At 52.3% G+C, this 20,260-nt stretch overlaps 1 protein-coding gene across 5 annotated transcripts in view; it reads right to left on the bottom strand.

Annotated features, from left to right (window-relative positions):
• CTIF (cap binding complex dependent translation initiation factor) overlaps positions 1 to 20,260 on the bottom strand; it is a 220,229-nt gene that overhangs the window by 33,146 nt on the left and 166,823 nt on the right. For all 5 annotated transcript variants that reach the window (XM_036419735.2, XM_045574964.1, XM_036419734.2 and 2 more), the window contains one exon: positions 937 to 1,092. In XM_036419735.2, coding sequence (XP_036275628.1) covers positions 937 to 1,092 — 156 coding nt within the window. The remainder of the gene's footprint in view (positions 1 to 936; positions 1,093 to 20,260) is intronic.

Genomic DNA, 20,260 nt, shown 5'->3' with positions numbered 1-20,260 from the left:
CTTCCAGGCCCGCAGCCAGGAGCCCACAGCACATTCTCCCTTCTCGGCAGCTCGTGTCGCAGGTTCTGTGGGTACTACCTCAAACATATAACGGGGCTGCAAACCGTGCTTCCCTCCTCACTTCCTCAGCGGTGCTCCCAGCCCAGACCTCTCCCTGGAGGGTCCAGCGGCCCCTCAGCCCCCAGCCCGCGTGTGCTCCTGCCGGTTCTGTGCAGACCGCAGCTAGGGCGACCTTCTAAAGGGGCAATGGTGCCTGGTCCAGAAAGCACCCCACTGACCTCTTGCTTCTCAAAAGTTCTGGCTTGTTCTTAATTATTTCTTTTCCAAAAACAATAAAAAAAAAAGAAAAAAAAAAAGAATTCAATGGGAACCGACCCAGGCCCAAGATCCATTCATTTAAGTAAGACTCACTGCAGGCAGCGTCCTGAGTCAGCTTCCTAGGGGGCCATTGACCTTCATGTAAACGCAACCAATAAAGACCTGGCTTGTCGACAGCAGGCGGGGGAGGGATGATTCTCTTTACCAAGGATCGTGGCTTTATACCCAGACCCCGCCATGGCTCTCCTGGTGCCCAGGAGGCGCTTCCATCACAGACACGGGCTCCGGCGGGCTTTACCTCGCGGAGGCAGGTGGAGGTGGGGCAGACAGGGGCCTTACCTCGCGGAGGCAGGCGGAGATGGGCAGACAGGGCCTTACCTCGCGGAGGCAGGCGGAGATGGGACAGACAGGGCCTTACCTCGCGGGGGCAGGCGGAGATGGGCAGACAGGGCCTTACCTCGCGGAGGCAGGCGGAGTTGGGGCAGACAGGGGCCTTACCTCGCGGGGGCAGGCGGAGATGGGCAGACAGGGCCTTACCTCGCGGAGGCAGGCGGAGATGGGACAGACAGGGCCTTACCTCGCGGAGGCAGGCGGAGGTGGGGCAGACAGGGGCCTTACCTCGCGGAGGCAGGTGTAGATGGGGCAGACGAGCACGCGGAAGGGCTCGCCGGTGCTGCTGCGCATGGTGCCGAACACCTCGCACAGGAAGGTGATGAAGCCCAGCCAGCGCTCCACGTCCTGCTGCTGCAGCGCCTCTCGCACCGTGAAGTCCTTCTGCGGAGGAACAGAGACCGCGTCAGCCTGGCCGGCCGGGCGCCACCCCCTCTGCCGTGGGGCCCGCCGCCCAAGGGCTGGTCCTCGCGTTTTCAAGGATGGGAATGGGTGACCAGAGCCACGGTACCTGGGTCTCCAGCCTGGCTTCCCTGACCCCCTCAGCCTGACTTCCCTGACCCCCACACAGAGGTGGGGGAGTGAGATAAAGGGGAGACGGCACCAGTCCCAGAGTCATCACGCCCACCTCTCAACTCCAGGTGCCTAACGGCTCTCCCTTTGCTAACTACCAAATCATGCGCCCCCCCCCCCCCCCCCCCCCCCCCCGCCTAGAAGGGGCCTAGAGGATCATAAAAAATTAGTCATTCATTCATTCGTTCTTTTCTTAAGATACATATATATATTTAAAATATATTTTTATTGATTTTTTTACAAAGAGGAAGAGAGAGAGAGTTAGAAACATCGATGAGAGAGAATCATCGATCAGCTGTCTCTTGTACATCTCCTACTGGGGATGTGCCTGCAACCAAGGTACATGCCCTTGACCGGAATCGAACCTGGGACCTCTCAGTCCGCAGGCTGATGCTCTATCCACTGAGCCAAACCGGTTTCAGCTCTTAAGATATATTTTTGTTGATTTCAGAGAGGAAGGGAGTGAGAGAAGTATCAATGGGGAGAGAGAATCATTGATCGGCTGCCCCCCGCATGCCCCACACTGGGGATTGAGCCCACAACCTGAGCATGTGCCTTTGACCAGAATCCAACCTGGGACCCCAACCTGGGAGTCCACAGGCCAATGCTCTATCCACTGAGCCAAACCGCTAGGGCCATTCATTCTTTCTTAAAAGTATTATTGCCCTATTTAGTGCCAGCCATTGCATTAAGGCTAAAATAAGACATGTTAACTCAAAGCTATGTTACAAGAAAAGGTCTTAAAAGCCACTGGGGATTCAAGTTAGAGGAATGTTAGAAGCTCACATTTACTTAGCAAGAGTATTTTCATTTTAATTTCAAAGAGAAGAAAAAATTCTACAAATAACTGTGAGGGGGGAAAAATAAACCCTAGGTTTCTCACAAAGGAACAACAACATTGTTGACCTTTTACTTGTACATTTAATGTTAAAATTCAGAGACATTGAGGCAACATCTTCATATGCTTGAGGATAAAACAGCACACCCAGCTATGAGTGAAAGCAAGAGGAAGAATCTTACATAAGCAGATGTTTGAGAAAAAACCCCACCCACGTGCTTGTTTTAACCCCCCTCAGTCCTCCTCGCCCCCCCCCCCCCAAATCTAAATGTTACAGATACCATGGAAAACAGTAAGGCAATCCTCAAAAATTAAAAATATAATCACAATACAATTCCACAATTCCACTTCTGGAGATATATCCAAAAAAAAATAAAAAAAATGGAAAGCAGGGTATTTGCACACCCAAGTTCATAGCAGCACTTTCGGCATGAGGCAAGAGGTGGAAGCAACCCGAGTGTTTTTATCAAGGGACGAGTGATACAAAGTGGTCTATACAGACAATGGAATATTACTCAGCCTTCAAAAGGAAGGGAAGCCAGGACCGGTTTGGCTCAGTGGATAGAGCGTCAGTCTGCGGACTGAAAGGTCCCAGGTTCAGTTCTAGGCAAGGGCATGTACCTTGGTTGCGGGCACATCCCCAGTGGGGGTGTGCAAGAGGCAGCAGATCGATGATTCTCTCTCATCGATGTTTCTAACTCTCTGTCCCTCTCTCTTCCTCTGTGAAAAGTCAATTATATATATATATTTATTTATATATATATATATATACATATATATATATATATATATATATATATATATATATATATATATATATATAAAAAAGGAAGGGAAGGCAGACACATGCTACATCACGGCTGAAGTCAGTGAATAAGCCAGTCACAGAAGGACAAGCATTATATATTCTAGAAGGTACCTAGAGTAGAAACAGAAAGAATGTGGTTGCCAGGGCTGGGACCAGGGGGCTACAGGGAGTTGTTTAATGGGTTAAAGTTTGTGTTTTTGTCAAGTTGAAAAAAGTTTTGCAGATGAGTTGCATAACCATGTGACTTATACTTAATATGAATGAACTGTACACTTACAAATGGTTGAGATATGGTATATTTTATGTTATGTGTTTTTTTCTTTTTACCACAATGAAAAATAAATACACCAACTGAAATGTGCTCTAAGGTGTAAAATAGACACTAGTTTTTGAAGACTTACTATTAAAAAAAGAATGTAAAATGCGTCATATTTTAAAATATTTATTACATGCTAAACATTTGGATATATGGGGTAAAGTAAAATATACTACTGAATTTAGCACATACTACTGATAAAACCAGAGATTAATTAGAAAATAGAGAAACAATTTAATATATAATGCCAAGAAATAAAAAAATTAGAAATACTAACAAAATATGAAAATAGATATGGAGTAGATAAAAAGAGAAATAAAAACTATTTATAATTCTATGCTGATGATTTGGGAAAATGATGAAACAGGTGATTTAAAAAAATATACCAAACTGTACTAAAAATAAATAAATAAAAAGTAGGAAAAGACTAAAGGTCATAAAACAAAATGAAAAGTTCTGAAAGAATTAAGAGGTGTCTTACAATTATGATTTTTTAAAGGTAAGTTATTCAAACTTTAAAACAATTAGATAACTGCTCTGCTATGCAAATTGACCCAGAACACAGAAAAAGATAAGCTTTTCCAGTTTCCTATTACCCAAATCTCATAATGATAGTAAATTTCAAACAAGGAAGTCTATGGCTACTTTCTCTAATGTGCATAGATGTGAAAGTTCTAAATGAAATACCAACAAACAGATCCACGATAATCACGTAGATTTTATCCCAGAAAGGCAAAGATGAGTTAGTATCAGGAAACCTGAAACAGAATGTCAATGGGCCTGGTTAAAAACCAGCAGAAACATCCATGACCCTTGGAAGAAAGGAGATAAAATGATTTAACATGATTACAGGTATGCAGAACCCAAGAGAGTCCTCTAGTAAAGATTAGAATTAATAAGAGAGTTTAGGAACTAACTAATGAACTAGTGCTGTATTTAAATGCAAAATTAATACACAGAAGTCTACAGTTTTTCTATGATAGGTTTAATCAGTGAGATATTTTAATGCACAAAAGCTCATTATCTAAAACAATATAAAATCTTAAGTGACATGAGGAAATATACAAGATTTCTATGAAGAAAACTGCAAATTGAACTGAGATTTAAGAGAAAGTCTGAAACGAGGAAGAAACACAGTGTTCCATAGTGGGTAGTCAGCATTCTAAAGACGGTTCAACATCAATTTTGTACTCTGTATTCCAATGGGAACTTTGGAGGGTAAGGAGGAACGGAGACTTGACAAAAAATTATACTGAAAGTACTTGGAGAGTAACGGGAGGATAGCTAAAAACAGAACAAAACCAAATTGTAAGGAGCTGTATTTCTTTTCACCTATCCAAACCTTTAATAATTAAAAGGGCGTGGAACTAACCTATAAATGGACAGCTAGCTCGGACAGCCCAGAAACAAATTCGGCACCCCTAGGGTTCATCACCTGGTCCCTGAAGAACCACAAATCAGTGGCAAAGGAAACATTATTCACTGAAGCCACGGTGCAGAGACAGCTGTCTAAGTGTGAGAGGGTGGGGGGAGAGGATAATTTAGAGTCTCCCTTCACACTGGGCCCTAAGATGAATTCCAGATGGAATAAAGAGGTAAATGTGTGTTTGTTTTGTTTTTTTTTTAAAGGACAAACCATAAGAACTTGAGATTGAGTATTTATCCAATTTCTAGATAAAGAAGGGATTTTTATCTTAATGCAACAGAAGAAGGCATCACGATAGTATAAACACTCTTAGAAGGCAATAATATTCTGGGAAAAATATCTGCAATAAATGTGACAAAGGGTGAGGATAAAGGGCATTAAAAGATAATTCATATGTCAAAATAATTAATTAAATCTCAGTAGCAACTGGATGAAAGTTGCCCCCGCTCTTCCCCCCTACCACTGTATTAGCAAAGCTGAAAACTGGTCATTGCCAATGCTGGTAAGGATGCAGTGAGACAGGAACTCTTGTGGATGGGGAGTGTAAATCAGCAGCACTTTCCCCCAAAATCCTAAAGTAAGCTTTAAAGGTGTCCTTATTGTTTGACTCAGTAATTGCACCTCTGGGTAATTAGCACAAGGAAATAATTAAAAATAACAGGAAAAATAAGCTTTATGCACACAATAATTCAACAACGTAAGTATCCAACAATAGGGGAGTGATAAAGTAAATGATGATTCATCCACCCATTAAAAATTATGTTTATGGCCCTGGTTAGTGTGGCTCAGTTGATTGGATCCTGTACAACAAAAGGTAGGGTTCAGTTCCTGGCCAGGGCACATATCCAGGTTACAGGTTTGATCCCCAGTTGGGGGTGCCTGGGGGGTGTGGGGGGGCAACTCATTGATGTTTCAGGTTTGATCCCCAGTTGGGGGTGCCTGGGGGGTGTGGGGGGGCAACTCATTGATGTTTCTCTCTCACATCAATGTGTCTGTCTTTCCCTTCCTCTCTTTAAAAATCAATAAAAATATTAATTATGTTTTTGAAAAGTTTATAACAATATGGGAAATGGCTATCGAATTAATGATAAGTAAAAAAAAGCAAAAGCAAAATTATATGTCTTATACAATCTTATCCATAAATACATTAAAAAATAATATTTTATTGATTTTTTTATAGAGAGGAAGGGAGAGGGACAGAAATCCAGAAACATCGATGAGAGAGAAACATTGATCAGCTGACTCCTGCACACTCCTCTCTGGGGATGTGCCCGAAACCAAGACACATGCCCCCGACCGGAATCGAACCTGGGACCCCTGAGTCCACAGGCCGACGCTCTATCCACTGAGCCAAACTGGTTAGGGCCCATGAATACATTTATGAAAAAAGATGAGGAATAGCAAGTGTTAACAGTAGTGGTTTCTCAATAGTGAAATTGTGGATGATCTTTAAGCTTTTTATTATTTTCTGCATTTCTTTGCTCTTCTGTGAACGTATCTTTTTATAGTCAGAAAAACAGGCTAGTGAAAGAGAAATTGGCAGGTTGTGACCCTTCTCCTCAGCTTTTTAAATGAGGGCAGCCGAACTCTTAGAGTGGGATCTGCCAACTGGTGGCGATTCTCGCTAACGGGGTGGCGAAACGGGCTGCGAACATGCCAGCCAGGAGGCCACCGAAACCAGCCGATGTGTCTCCTCTGGGCACATACAGCCTGCCAGCTTTTCCTCTGGAACAGGGAGCTCTTTTCTGCCAACCCAAACCAGCCGTCCCCTGGGCCCCAGCTCCGCTTCAAACTCGGCCTCTTGCATCCAGAACCAGCAAGGGGCCTCAGACTGGTGGCAGCCATTTCAAAGTCTGGTCCTTGGCTCCAGCTTCTCATCAGACTGGCAGGCTCCCTCCCAGCAACCCCTAGTGCCATTCCCCAAACTTTAAGGCTACCATTTAAGCCCCGTTTCCTGCCTAAAACTATTTATTGACGTATTGCTATTTCCTGCACTGGCCACATCAATAAGCCCTGAAAGCCATTCAGTGTCTCAGGTTTCTCAAGGCATGCTGGGAAATTCTTCCTGCTCTGGATAACCACATGAACTCTGGCATGATAGAGTCCTGTGGTCAAGCCAAAAACAGCTGCAACCCAGGCAGAGGGGGAAACACCCCCCGCCCGGCGGGGCCAGCAGCCACTCGGGGAAATGCTGCCCGAGAAGAAGGGAGGGTGAAGGCACGAGGATCAGCCTCTGAAACCTCCTGAAGCAGATGCACAGTGCGGCCAATCCCTGCAGACTCACCATCATCCCTTCTCCTCCCTTTAAGGCAAATGACCAGGGAATTCCACCCATCCACACTCCACACCCCTTGTGCCTCTGGTCGGTTTCTGTGCAGAGAGGTGGCCACAGCCACCGCTGCCATGGCCCCAGTGGGAGGAGAAAGTGCACTTCTATTTACTGCGGGCAGGACGTTTCTTTTTCCCTGAGAAGTGGGGGTGGGGTGGTAGCGGGGTGGGTACTGGGGAGCTGGTCATGGCCCAGCTGCAATGAGTTGGTGCCAGTCTTTCTTCCCCCAGATCCCTGGCTGGAAGGCTTAAAAAGCATGTCTGACAGAATTTTTTTTATAGCTTTCACATAGAAGGTGCTCTACTTATTTGGCTCAAAAGGTCCCTTCCTTTGGGTTTCCGCTCCAACACCAGCTCCTCAGGGAGGCCGCACCTCACCGCCCCTCCGGAAGGGCAGCCCCACCTCACGACCCAGACCCTCTGCCTGCTCCTCCCAGCCCCCAACACCTGCATCAGGTGCCGCATTTGTTGCTGCTCTGACTCTTCCCTAGAAAAGAAGTCCACCCCTCCCCCCCACCTTCCGTCAGGATGGTGCGTGTCTTGTCGTCACCATGGCCCCTGGAGTGGAACCCGGTTCCCACTAAGAGGCCAGTAACGTGCAGGACTGGGTGGGTAAACGGCCCATCATAAGCAGCCGTCATCTCTGCTCCAGAGGCCGCCCTGGTCAAAGGAAACGGGCTGTGGCCACACTTTCCTTCATCTAAGACTTGAGAGCAGAGTGTCCGTAGGCGTGTCGCCTTCACCGTTTCTTTCTTTTGTGGCTCTCGTTTCGCTTCCCAGGTATTCTTCCCACCGCCTCTGTGCCATCCTTGCACGTTTGTTTCGTTTTGGTGGGTGGCATTTTTGTCAGAGAGTGAGCTGTCATTGCTTAGTTGGGGCTAGTTTTCCCTTGCAAGGTTGAGTCAAGGAAGGCCTTGGAGACCCTCAAGCCGACAGATGTCCCCTGGCCCAAGAGAGGACCTGCGTGTGCTGGTTCCTGTCCCTGCCTGGGGCCGCCGGGCTCCAGGGGAACCTGCGAATCCTTCTGAAGAAGGACCAGTGATGCTGAGACACCTCGAGTTGGGTTCTGAGACTTGAGACCAAAGAGAACTGACCAGTGCGGCAGCAGGTCTCTCTGCTGATGACCTGATGGATCCCTAGGCCCCATGGGAGGGTGGAGGGGGCTGAGAGCCAGGGGTTAGACTTCTAGCTGAGCAGAGCCGGAGGTGGGAGAGGAAAGAAGGGTGAAAGGGCCCAGCATCTGGGTCCTGAGCAGTGCTCCTTGGGCAGCAGCCCATGGGCCCTGCCTCTCACACTCCCTCGCAGGCTGCATCCTGGGAGGATGACCCAGGGAGTGGGGAGGGCTGCTGACCTGGCTCTTGGCATCACTCTGACCGGGTCAGACAGCCATCCTTGGCTTTAAGGAGTGACAGGTATGGTGTACCTAGCCCACAGTAGGTGTTTAGCAAGTGACAGAGAGACCTCCTGGACATTGTATCCTGTGTCAACCTGGCCACCCAAGCCAGCCTCAGACCTGGCCACCCCCTCCTCCTGGCAGGCCGTGTGTGTGTGTGCAGCCCCAGCCAAGGGGCACACCCCCAGGCTGGACTCACAGCTGGCCATCCTGCCACATTGTGGCCACAGCTGCCAGGCTTGGCTCAGTCCAGCTGGGCCCTGAGGCCTGGCCCTGGGGTTCAGCCACACCTTGGTTATGGAATAGAGGGAGTCTGACCGAGAGGCCATTCCAGCCCTGGCAATCATTTGCTGTGGCTCCTGTCGTGTCTGGAGGGAGGAGGCATCTCAGAGGCTGGTGTGAGCATGAGATTGGCTGCTTGCCTTGAGTTCTGATGTCCTCTGGGTTCTGCACTGCTCCTTGCCTTTGGGTACATTCTTTTCCACTTCAGTGTCCCTGAGTATCCATGACCTGCCCCCCATGACCCACACACCTGCCCACATAATGCCAAAGCCCTCCCCACTCCACTGCTTCACTCCGCTCTGCCCTGCCCCTCCCCCAACACTGTCTGCATTCTCAGCCGTGAGAGAATCCCTCTGGAGATGGGCTTCCCATATGATTTACCAGACCCAAGTGGGCCCTCTGACAGATCCCCAGACCACAGACAGAGACAAGAGCCACCACTGCAAACACAGGCCCGCCAGGTGGCTATCACACCCGCCTGATACTCTCCTGAGCTTCATGTCTAATTCCCTATGTGCTGGAAGTGAGTCCTGCTCTTTGAGTCCTACCACAAAGAATAAGGAGAGAGTGACATTATGCTGATGATCTTGAATCTGCTGTAACCAACAGCCATAAAAATCACGCCCCCAATGCCAATGCTTTAATTATTATTAATAATAATAAAAAAAGAATCACCGAGGATGCTCTCGGCGACTAATGGTTCATGGCCCTGTGGCTAAGGATGCCTTCTCCCTGGCTCCAGGTCAAGGGGACACACCATGGCCAGAAACCCCCACCAGCCACTTCCAGCTGAATCTAGACTATTCTGGAGACATTTTCCAAGCTTCCCATGATGTGAGCCCTCAGAACATTTCTGAGATGGCAAATTCAGGTCAGGTAAGCTCAGCTCTGCTGCTCTGTGTGTGGGAGGGCCGGGGGGAGGGGACCCTGGGATGCAGTGGGGCGAAGCTGCAAAGTCAGTGGGAATTCTGTCTCACACTTATGCAGGCGTGAAGCCTCCTTCTCAGCACGGAGAGCTGGCACCTGCTGTGGCTGTGGCCTTGAAAAGCCCTCAGAAGAGGCTGACGCTTACCTTTTAGCCAGAGCAAGAAGAAAGGACTGGGCTGCCCGATTCGCTTAGCCCCAGGAAGACCCTGCAGGGACCGCTTGCCAAGGACAGGAGAGTGGGGAGCACTCAAGTCCACAGACCAGGGGCAGCTCTCAGTAACCAGACAGTAGGCTGTGCGGGTGTGGTGCCGTGGCCTCACCTGCTGCTTGCCTGCTTTGGGTGATACACCACCACCTACATTTACACAGCACCTTCTCCCTCCCCCACACTCCCACCCCCACCCCTGGCATTGCACCAGCGTTACTGATCTAACCCACAGGGGATCTCACACTGCAGGACAAGGCCTGGGGATCTGACCAGCCTTCCCAAGCTGTTAGAGCTCAAACCCAGGTCTCTGCTTCTGCTTCTGATGCCCTTTCTCCAGCAAAATGTCTGTTATACAGCCGTCCTCTTTGAAAGGCCCATCTGGAGACAGGACAGCTGCCTGCCTCCTCCCTGCAGGTCCCCCAGACGAGTGAGCCCAGCTGTCAGCTCTGCACAACTGGAACTCCTCCCTGCCTGGTGGCCATCCGCCCAGAGTGGCTGAGGGCTTGGAGGCAGGTATTCACCAGGTCTGGCCCACACCGATAGGTGTAATCCATTCTACAGATCTCTCTGTGGGGAGAGGGAGTGTGGTCACTACGTCCTCAGCTCAAGGAGCAAGAAGAAAGGGCCTGGGGCGGTCGGTGACTCTGTGTCCTCATCTGTAACATGGGAAGAGACTATTTGACCTGCACAGGGTCAACGAGGAACGGAGGCGAGCATCCTCCTAAATAGAATAGGGTTCCTGTGGCCCCGTCCTGCAATTTGACAAACGAGGAATACAGTGGACAGGTGTCCTGCCCAGGCTTTTCCACGTGAGCAAGGGGGAGCTGAAGCCAGAACCCAGATTGTCCAGCCTCCTGGAGATGCCTAGAGTCTGCTCCCAGAGCCTGGTCAGGTTCTACCGAGAGGGCCAGGGCACCTCCTCCAGGCAGCAAGTCTGTCTGAGATCCCACAGCTCGGGGCCAGGCCCACAGGCCATGCTCTGGAAGCAATCGGAAACTGAAGGCTTGTGAAATCCCACTCTCAACGAGTAGCCCCGTTACTTCTGAGACCGTCTGGAAAGCGGGTGGTAAAAATAGATGATTACACAGGCGTTATTACACTATTTATAGAATTTGAGAAAACCCCTTGAAATGCTCACGAAAAGATTTGGCCTATAACAGGGATTCCAGAATGACTCAGCCTGAAGCCCAAACCTACCCCTGACTTTGAACCTTGCTATAGACGAAGTCTTCAAAAGTCACATGAGCGTTTATAGGTCATTATTCCTCAGGGAAGCTGTAACGGGGGAGCTCACATCTTTTATCAAGCTGTACCCCAGAACGTGTTCTGAGTGCTAGTTAAGAAACAGCCCTGTGGTGCACGTGGTCGGGGCTGGGAGAGAGGAGGACCGAAGGCCCCGGGGGCTCGGGGAAAGCCATAATGCGCATCTGTGAAATGGGGATCCTGCCTGCCGCCCTGCCTCTGGGGAACATATGTGGATATATATGCAAAAGCGAAGGTCATGCCTGTTCTCTTCTCCAACGACATGCATGGAAGCTGTTTGCACGTCTCCGTCTGAATGGGCCCGCTATTACAACATGCCATTCCATTTGGTCCTCCCCATCTGGACTTGACATCGGCGCTGTTCCCAGTGCCTCTGGGGGAGGGGAGGAGGGGTTGGTTCTGAAGGAAGCACTCAGGCCCTCTCGGGGAGCGGTGAGCTCCAGGCTGCAGACCAGACCAGATGGCCCTCGTGTTGCTCTAAGGAGCCTTGGGTCACCTGTGGGGGTGGCTGGCGGGCAGTGGGTGGGCAGAGGCTCAGTGTGCCTTGATTCCGGGCAGAGCCGCCCCACTGCTGGGTCAGCTTCACATGGCTGACGACATGCCTGAAATCGAGTTTAGAAAAAATAGCTCTGTTGCTAAAATTGATGTCTTGAACACGCACTGTGGGCTCAGAAGCCAGACAGGGCTGCATAATCTGACTCTCACCCAGCCTCGGAACCGGGCAACCCCCAAGATCTCCCTTCTCCATGTAGGAAAGGGTGACAGGGCTGTTCACCATGAGAATGACAGTCGCCAGGGCAGAGGAGACACTCCTGCTTCCCTGGCCTTTCCAAGTCGGGGACCAAGGACATCCATGCCAAGTGTGCTGGGGAGTCTGTCTGACCTCCCCCACTTGGCCAGTGTGTGGCGGGAATCAGAGCCAGGAGGGCGATGGTATCCCTGAAGAGAGAAGGGAGAAATGTGGGTGGTGCTGATGACAGGTGACTGAACCAGAGCTGGCAACAAGGGTGGGGGCCCTCTACCAGGAGCTGATGTGCTGCCTAGCAAGAATCTCACAAGGTATTTCATTTCCTGGCTAGACTGGATGCCTGTTGATGTCCTTCTCTGTTCTTTGCCTCCCTCATGTATCTGGCAGAAAGAAGAGCTGGGTATAAAACTGCAGTGTGGGGACTCTTGTTGACTTGATTCGAGAGGAAGCCTTCAAGGTATTTCTGATGCAGGGGTGCTCACTGAACTACTGGAAGAATTGGAGAAGAAAAGGCCATCTTGATTCCAGGCATACCATGGGGCCCCACCACCACCACCTCACTGAGCTTCGCTCACCAGGGCCTGGGGACACCCTTCCTCTGGCCCTTGAGAAGCTGGCTCACATGCTCATCCTTCAAGCTCCTGGACTTGTCTTCCCTCCCAGAGGCCTCCACTCTTGCTGTCCATCATGGTATCTCGTTCACTGTGTCATAGCACACACCGAATTTGAAAGGACACACGTGTTGGTGTGTGTGCTCAGGGATGGCTTCTCCTACTTGGGCTGTGAGTGCCGTGAGGGCAGGGGAAGTGTGTCTGTTTATTCACCAATACACACCCAGCGACTAGGACACAGTGGGTTAACCGAATAAATAAAGGGGGGACTCTGAGGCGAGGGCAGTCCTAGGGTGGAAATACCGTTAAGTCTCAGGGTCAAGCGTCTTCTGGTCCTCATAAGTGACCTCCCTGCTAGACCTGACCTTGGCCTCGGAATAAGGTCAGAGAGGGCACGAGCCGAGATGATTCTGGACTGGGCTTTGAAAGGCAGTTTTGTGTTTTTTGTGTTTTTTTAAGGAAAAAAGGTGGATGCTAGGATGGGAATGGTTCCTCATCAATATGAAATCCGACTCAACCCGAGAGGACAGGGAGCTCTGAGATTGGCAAGGGGTGTGCTGTCCTTAGTAAGACATGATCTCGTGAACAGACAAGAAGACCAGCCCTGTGGGATATGTGACCTTGGGCACACTGTTCACCTCACTGGGCCTCAGTTTGGTCATCTACAAAATGGGGCTGATGACACGTGTCCCATCAGGCCCAGGACTGGTGGTGAAGACTGAACGAGGCGATAGACCGGAAATCACCTGCTCTTCAAGACCGGGTGCCTGGTCTGGACGGATGGGTACCATCCTTGTTCATCAGCCCCGTCAAATCCAGCTCATCCTGACCTTGCACAAGAGCCAACAGACACTTCCTAGCCTGACCCCCATGACTCAGAGCTGCCAGCCAGCACAGTCACTTCCCCTCCATTGACCAGCGTCTCCTATGAAGCCACAGGCCGCGTGGTGGGAGAAGGAGCCAGCAGCTAGAGCAGGTTTGTCTAGTCTCAGCATTATGGACATTTGGGGCTGGATTATTCTTTCTTGTGGGGTGCCTCCTCGCTGCACTAAAGGTCTCAACCCTCTCGATGCCAGTTGCAGCCCCCGACTCCCATCCCCAGTTGTGGAAACCCAAAGCATCTCCTGACCTTTCCAAATATCTACGGGGGGCACAGTCACTGCCAGGGGAGAGCCACTGCCCTAGAGCGACAGCTCCCATTTCTGTCCCCCGTGGAGTACTTCTTAGAACACAGCAAAACGCGGGCCCTCGAATAACCCCGGGACCAGTGCAGTGGGGGGGCTCTACTGTGGGCCTATGAGGGGGCCCCTGGAACTGTCTTGAGAGACCTGAGGGCCTCATGGGCGACACACCTGCACACCAAGCAGCTGCCTTCCCTCCTGGGCTCGGCCCAGAGCTGGCGCTCACCCTGCACACAGCTGGTCAGTGTCCACCACTGTGCCTCCGTCCGTCCGTCCAACCCGGACTGTGGCCATGTTCCCTTTCTGTGGATTTCAGGCGCAGAATGATGGCTTTTAAAAACAGCGTGAGCCCTTCGGTCTGATGGCCCCCAAATTCAAAGGGTAAAAATAGGCCGTGGGCTCTGGAACTGACAGCTCTGTGCCTAAGCTGTGATGTCAGCACCGTGAGCACATAATCTCCCATCAGTCTGACTGTATTTTTAAATGTGAACAGCTTAGCACACTTCACGCTACTTATTTGGGGGGTACCTTGGGCGGCAGATAATTCAGCTGCCTTTACCAGATGACACTGACACATGCCTCCCACTCAGTGTCCCCAGATAAAAATAACAGCCAGCTCGCCCACAGCTCTGCCGAGAGGAAGGGCAGGAACGCGGAGGGACCCACGGTGTCTGGCACCTTCTCACCCGCCCGCTGGCCCCTGGCACGCTGGCTCTGCAGCGGGCGGAGGAAGTGTCACTGTGATGTTCTGACTGTGAGAGGCATGGGGAGGCCCGAGTGGTCTCCCTTCGCGTGCCACGGGCTCTGCCCACCACAGGAGGCTCTGCTGCCTCAGAAAACACCCACAGGGGGTATGGGGAGCACCATGCGGGCGTGGGCGGCCATCTGGCCTGCTGACCCCCATCCAGAGAAGGGTTCATACGATGTACCTGACAGCCTCTCACAGAGACAGATCCAAATGCCTGATTCCCATCCTGCAGCTGGGAGGCCTGGAAGCTTCCACAGGTCTGGAAGCCAGAGCCTCAGGGGAGTGGTGCCAAAGGCCCCCCTCTGCCTCTGAGCACCTCCCCCAGCATGCCCCAGTGGCATCACCCCTTTCATAAGGCTCGGATTCTCCAGCAGCTCTCCCGATAACCACAGAGTGAAACATCAACTACAAATCAACCACCACAGTTCAAGTGACCAGAAACTTCCCTTCTGTGAGAAAGACAGGCCTAACCCTTTCTCCCTTCCTGCCTGCCTCCCTCCCTCGTTCCCTCCAGCATCCATCCTCCCTCCCTCCATGTACAAATATCTGTGGGGGCACTTCTCTGCCAGGTGCTGGTTCTAATGCAATATACACAGAATCCGTGCCTCTCTCCCTCTATTGGGGGAGGTGTTTGTGGGTCCCCTCTCCATCAGACACTGACTCTCCTGCGGCCTCCAGGGGCCTGGGGGAAGGAACATGGAGCCTGCGTCCGGAGCTCTGCTGAACAGTCAGGGAGACCTACTGGGTCCGACAGACTCCGGGTCTGACAGGCGCCCCAGAGGGCATCGGCTTCAATTCCGCTGGCTTTCAGTCAGCCTCCCTGGATGGTAAGGCTGTCCTACTTTTACAGCTATTTTTAGGAAGAACGCCCCAAACTTCTCTCCCTCTGCTTCCAAGTGTTCTCTCTACCCACTACCCTTAGCAGTTGGCTACTGAAAGGTCACCCCTGGCTCAGCGAGAGCCCCTTCTCAGGGACCAACGGCCAGTGCCCACCTCCTCCTGGCCTGAGACCCTCCCCACCTTGGGGGGACCCTGGGGTCAGGGTTGCTGGCTGCGAGTGGAGCCAGGGACTGTAGCTCTTGAGTCTAGGTGTCCTTACACCTGGTTCTCCCCTTCACCCTGTCTTTCCATCATGGCTGTGCGAGGACGCTGGCCGATTCCTTGCCCAACATCACTTAAGACTGACCGTTTGAAAACTCACCCCTGCCTTCAGCTTTCTGCCTGCCTGGGAGGGATACATCTGTTAAAGGGGCAGCCTATGTCTCTAGGAGGAGGGAGCTGGGAGCAGGGACTGAATTGGGGGTGAGAGCAGGGAAAATGGGGTAGGGCGCCCGGTGGCACTTCTGGGGGGGGGGGGGCTGAAAGCCACCCTTGGGCCACTGGTCAGCAGGCCCAGAGGATCCTGAGGTGTGCAGGTGCCACCCTCTCTCCTTGGTGATGGAGCAGGAGAGAAGGTAGAGAAGACCCTCAAGTCTGCTCAATGGCCAACACACACGGCCAGTACTGAACAGGCGCGGGTGGTGGGAGCCCGAGGCTTCTGCTCTGCAAGGCTGGGTGGGGTCGGCCATGGCCAACTGGGGGTCAGACTCTTCTCAGGAGCCCATCCTCGTTTTCCTGGGGGCGTGGCTGGGCCCAATGGCACTCACACCTAACACCAGCGGGGCCGGCTGGCACTGAACGAATCCACGGTTCCAGCGTGGGCCTTTCCAGTGACCTCAGAGAAGTATTTAGGAGCAGTTTTTAGGGGAAGTAGGTAAATGAAGAGGAACTTCAGCCCCGCTAAGTATCAAAGAGAAAAGGGAGGGGCAGGGGGTCCGAGGGCTGCCGTGGGAGCCTGCGGCCGCCCTGGGCATGCCAACCTCCTCCACGGTATTCTGTTTACTGCGAGATCGTCATGGAGGCGGGAAACATTTTGTCAGAAATACCGAGCACAAAATATAGTGGGCGCTAAATACTTAATCTTACTGGCACCGCCTCCAGAAGCCCGGGTTGTAAACGGCTGTGGGCAAAAGGTCTGGTTATATAAAGAAGCACGGAGCAAAGATAGCCGCAGGCGCCCATCCCAGGCACCCTGTCAGTTTTCCGGAAGCTGAAACTCAAGCCTCACCAAGGAATGAAGTGATAAAACGGTACCATTTTCCCCATGAAACGTCCGGAGGTTTGGAGGTGCTGGGGCTGCGGCCTGCCCCTCCCTGCTTCTCTATGGTGGGAACCTCCGCGTTTGTGAGAAAAACGCCTCCCGTGTTCACTGCCTCCCGGGGGCCAGCCCCGAGCGGGCCTGGAGCGGGATTCTGGGAGCCGTCCCCTCGGCTTGGCCCGCAGTGACATGCCGGTCACCCCGTCGTGGCTCTGGACAACTGAGAACACAGGTTCTGCTTTAAAGCGAGTGGCCCTTTCACCATCTACCATCATGCCCTGCGAGCATCTCGGGCCCTTGGCTTTAAGTGCCAGCTGACGGCGCTCAATCAGCGGTTTATTTCTATCCACGTGGCCCTCCGAACGCCAGACTCTACCGCCCCATCGACACGTCCACTTTCTGTCATGCCCACTAGAGAGCTCCTGGCCCTACCTCCACATTTGCTGCTCCCACACTGTCTGCCTCAACTCTGTAGGTGGCAGCCCCTTTTCCAGCTGTTCGGGGATCATCCTCGAAGCCAACCGTCTCTTCTGCACCCACATCCCGTCCTTCTGTAAACCCCGTTCTTTCACCAAAGCTGATGCAGACCTGGGTCTGTCTCTGCACCAGCCCTCAGACTTCCCTGAAGGCTTCAGGCCGGCCTCCTGCATTGACCCCACCCGTTCGGACTCCTCAGCCTGTGTGACCCTATGAAAACAAAGCTTCCCTGCTCAACACCCTCTGGGAGCAGATGCGACCTCCTCGCCATGCCTGCAGGTCCCTGCACAGGTGGGCCCTGCCATGGCTCTGACCGGACCCCCCTTCATAATCCCCCCGCTCCCTCCCCTCGCACCCTGGCCTTCCTGCTCTTCCTCCTCGAGGCAGGCACACTCCTGACTCAGGGCTTTTGCCTGGGATGTTCCTCCCATGTTGCGTAACTCACTCCTCCATGTCCATCCAAAGGTCACCTTGGTGAGCCCTTTCCCAATTGTCCTATTTAACGCTGGACCCTGGCATGGCCTGCTTCCTCGCCCCCACAATCTTTACGTCACATGTGTCAAACACAAGGCCCTCGGGCCAAATCCGTCCCGCCAGGCCTTGCAATGTGGCCCGCACCTCGCTGTCATCACTGCACTCCGCTGCGTTTCCATCACAATGACAGTTTATGACTGTTCAGTAAACCATTCGGCCCGCGATTTAGGCTGGATTTTAGATTTTGGCCCCTTCTCTGATTGAGTTCGACACCCCTACTTTACGTCATTGACTTATTGACTAATGTAGTGCTTGGTGTTCATCATCCTTCCCCAGTAGAGTGCTAGGTTGAGGGGAGCAAGCTGTTTAGTCCATTTTGGTCACTGCTGAGTCCCACCTGAGTGGCCCTGGGCCCAGCCCAGTGCCCGGAACACAGTAGGCCCTTAGTAAGTAATCATTGAATGTTGAATGAATGAAGTTGCCTAAATTTTTTTAGGGAGACAGGAACAGCTCTGTGCAATGAGGCTCAGAACAGCCGGGAGCAAAAGCCAAGTGCCCAGTGAGGGCACAGATAGACCACGGCAACTCAGCAGAGAGACCAGAGAAGGCACCAAGGAGAGAGGGTCCTGGGGCGATGGATGGGATACAAACAGGATCAGCCGGACCCAGAGAAGACATTCAGTAGGTAAGTTGGAGGAAGACAAAGCCACAGCAACAAAAGCTACAAGGAAGACAGCGACGGGCTGCTGGGAAGACCCAGGAGAGGCTGAAATCAGTCTTCATCTTAGACGATCTGGACAAGCCACAAGCACATTCCTGTCTGCGAATGCTTGCTTTATAGAAGAGAGGTGACCCCAGGCTGGGCTGGGTGGGGGGCAGTTTCCAACTGGTACGGGGATAGGTGGGAGGGAGTCTGACTGGCATGGCCTCTCTCCTCTTTTCCCTGGGTCCTGGTGGCCCTGCCTGTCTGTTCCAGAACTCGCCTTTCTCCTACAGAATGAAGCAAGTAAGGAAATGAAGTAAAGCCAGAAACCAGCTGGAAAGATCCCTGGGCTGAGGTTTCAATGGGCTTCAGCATGTTGAGAATATTCTGGAAGGGCGGGGCAGATGCAGGGAGCCAGCCTGAGGCTCCTGGGGCAGCCTATGTGAGGGCTGGTGGGGAGTCAGCAGGGGGGATGGGCAGTCTGGATGGCCTCAGAAGGAAGAGCTAACAGGATTTGCCCAAGGATAGGATGCGGGTGAGGGAAAGCTGGAGTCCAGGAAGGCCCTGTCTTACTGCAGGGCCTTGGGGAAATCCTGGCCCAGAGTGTGGCTTTCTCATCAGCTGGAATGCAGAAGACCTGTGGACAAGTGTCTGTATCCTTCAGACAGCGATGCCCCTCTCCTGGCTGTGCCTGTGTGTGTAAGGCTTGTACAGCGCCTTCCCCTTTGCCCACAGGTCTGCTCAGACCTCAAAGACAAAGACATGATATTCCTGGGAGGTTTGTTCCAGGAGCCGAGACTCTGCTGGGCAGATGGCGTGTGGAGAAGACAGGTGCAGGGCCAGAGGGGGACAGGGATGCGGGGAGCTGGTTGGAGGAGAGCCCAAGGCCCTCCCGGAGGAGAAGGTATTATTTGGGAACACTAGGAGGTGGGCCAGCTCGCAGCCACCGGGAGGACGTGTTTCCCCGCACAGGCAAGGCCTGTGACGTGCCTCTCTGATTTCCAGGGTGGCGGCTGGAGGCGCCCTTGGCTCCAGCCGGGCGGGGTCTGAAGTGGGAACTTCAGAACTGGACTTGGCTGCATTCCTCTGAAATCCCCGGCCTCTGAGAATGAAAGCTGCCGGTCACGTCCTCCCCTTGCACGTCTGCTCCCCCGTGAGAGCTGGCCCCGAGCCCCAGGAGCTGAGGCAGGCCTCCCGCTCCCGGCGCGTTCTCAGTCTTTCAGGAAATGTCTCCAGGCCCGGTGGGTACGTGTATCCGGGAGGTGAGGAGGAGGTGGCTGAGCTGGGCCTGGGCCAAAGGGCTCCGTGGGGTGTCCTGTTAGACTTGGCAGCCTGCCCTATGGTGACTCAAGCTTGCTAGCTGTCCCCTCCCCACAATGCCCCCCTGGAGAAACAGCCTTCGTTTCCCAAGGCCACAAGCAGCACCTTCGAACTCGCCATGTCATCCATGCACACTCCCCATCTGCTGAAACCTCCTCTACAGTTAACCTTAGGCTAGGCGACCCGCGGGCCAGCGACTTCCTCAATCTGGGTCTCGGAAAAGGAGGGGCTGCACTCAAGCCATTGGGTCCTCAGCCCCACATTTCTTCCTTCGGGAGAGGCGGTTATCCTTCAAGGCTCCCCTCTCCCGCCGGGACCATGAGACCCTGGGAGCAGGAACTGTCCTCATCCATTTCCCTTCCAGTGACATGTATCGGACAGCCCTGGGCACTGTAAACAGCCATCCCTGTGAATTATACCCGGTTCTGTTTTTTGTGTTTTTTTTTCATTGCAGTTCGCGGCCCATCTAGCTGAGGACTTTCTTGCCCTGCACCCCTGGGAGCATGTCCCAGTCACACGGCCCTCACCAGATATGGCCACGTGACTATAAGTCGTATTTTCTCAACCAAATTAGGAATTCTAATTCAAACCGGGCAACAAGACTGATCTGGGTGGAATGCACCTTATCAGCTTTTGACCTCATTTAATCCTTACAACAGCCCCAGGTAGTGGCACTACCATTAACCCCCTTTTTACTGAGGAGGAACGTGGGCCAGAGAGCTTAAAAGCATCCTGCCCGAGGCCAAGCTTGCACGTGCAAAGCTTGTATGCAGCAAAGATAATACAGCCTG

Source organism: Pipistrellus kuhlii, unplaced genomic scaffold (genome assembly GCF_014108245.1).
Source record: "Pipistrellus kuhlii isolate mPipKuh1 unplaced genomic scaffold, mPipKuh1.p scaffold_m20_p_6, whole genome shotgun sequence".
In the NCBI taxonomy this organism is placed as follows: Eukaryota; Metazoa; Chordata; class Mammalia; order Chiroptera; family Vespertilionidae; genus Pipistrellus; species Pipistrellus kuhlii.
Note: the sequence above shows the minus strand (reverse complement) of the source record. Positions and strands in the feature narration are given on the sequence as shown.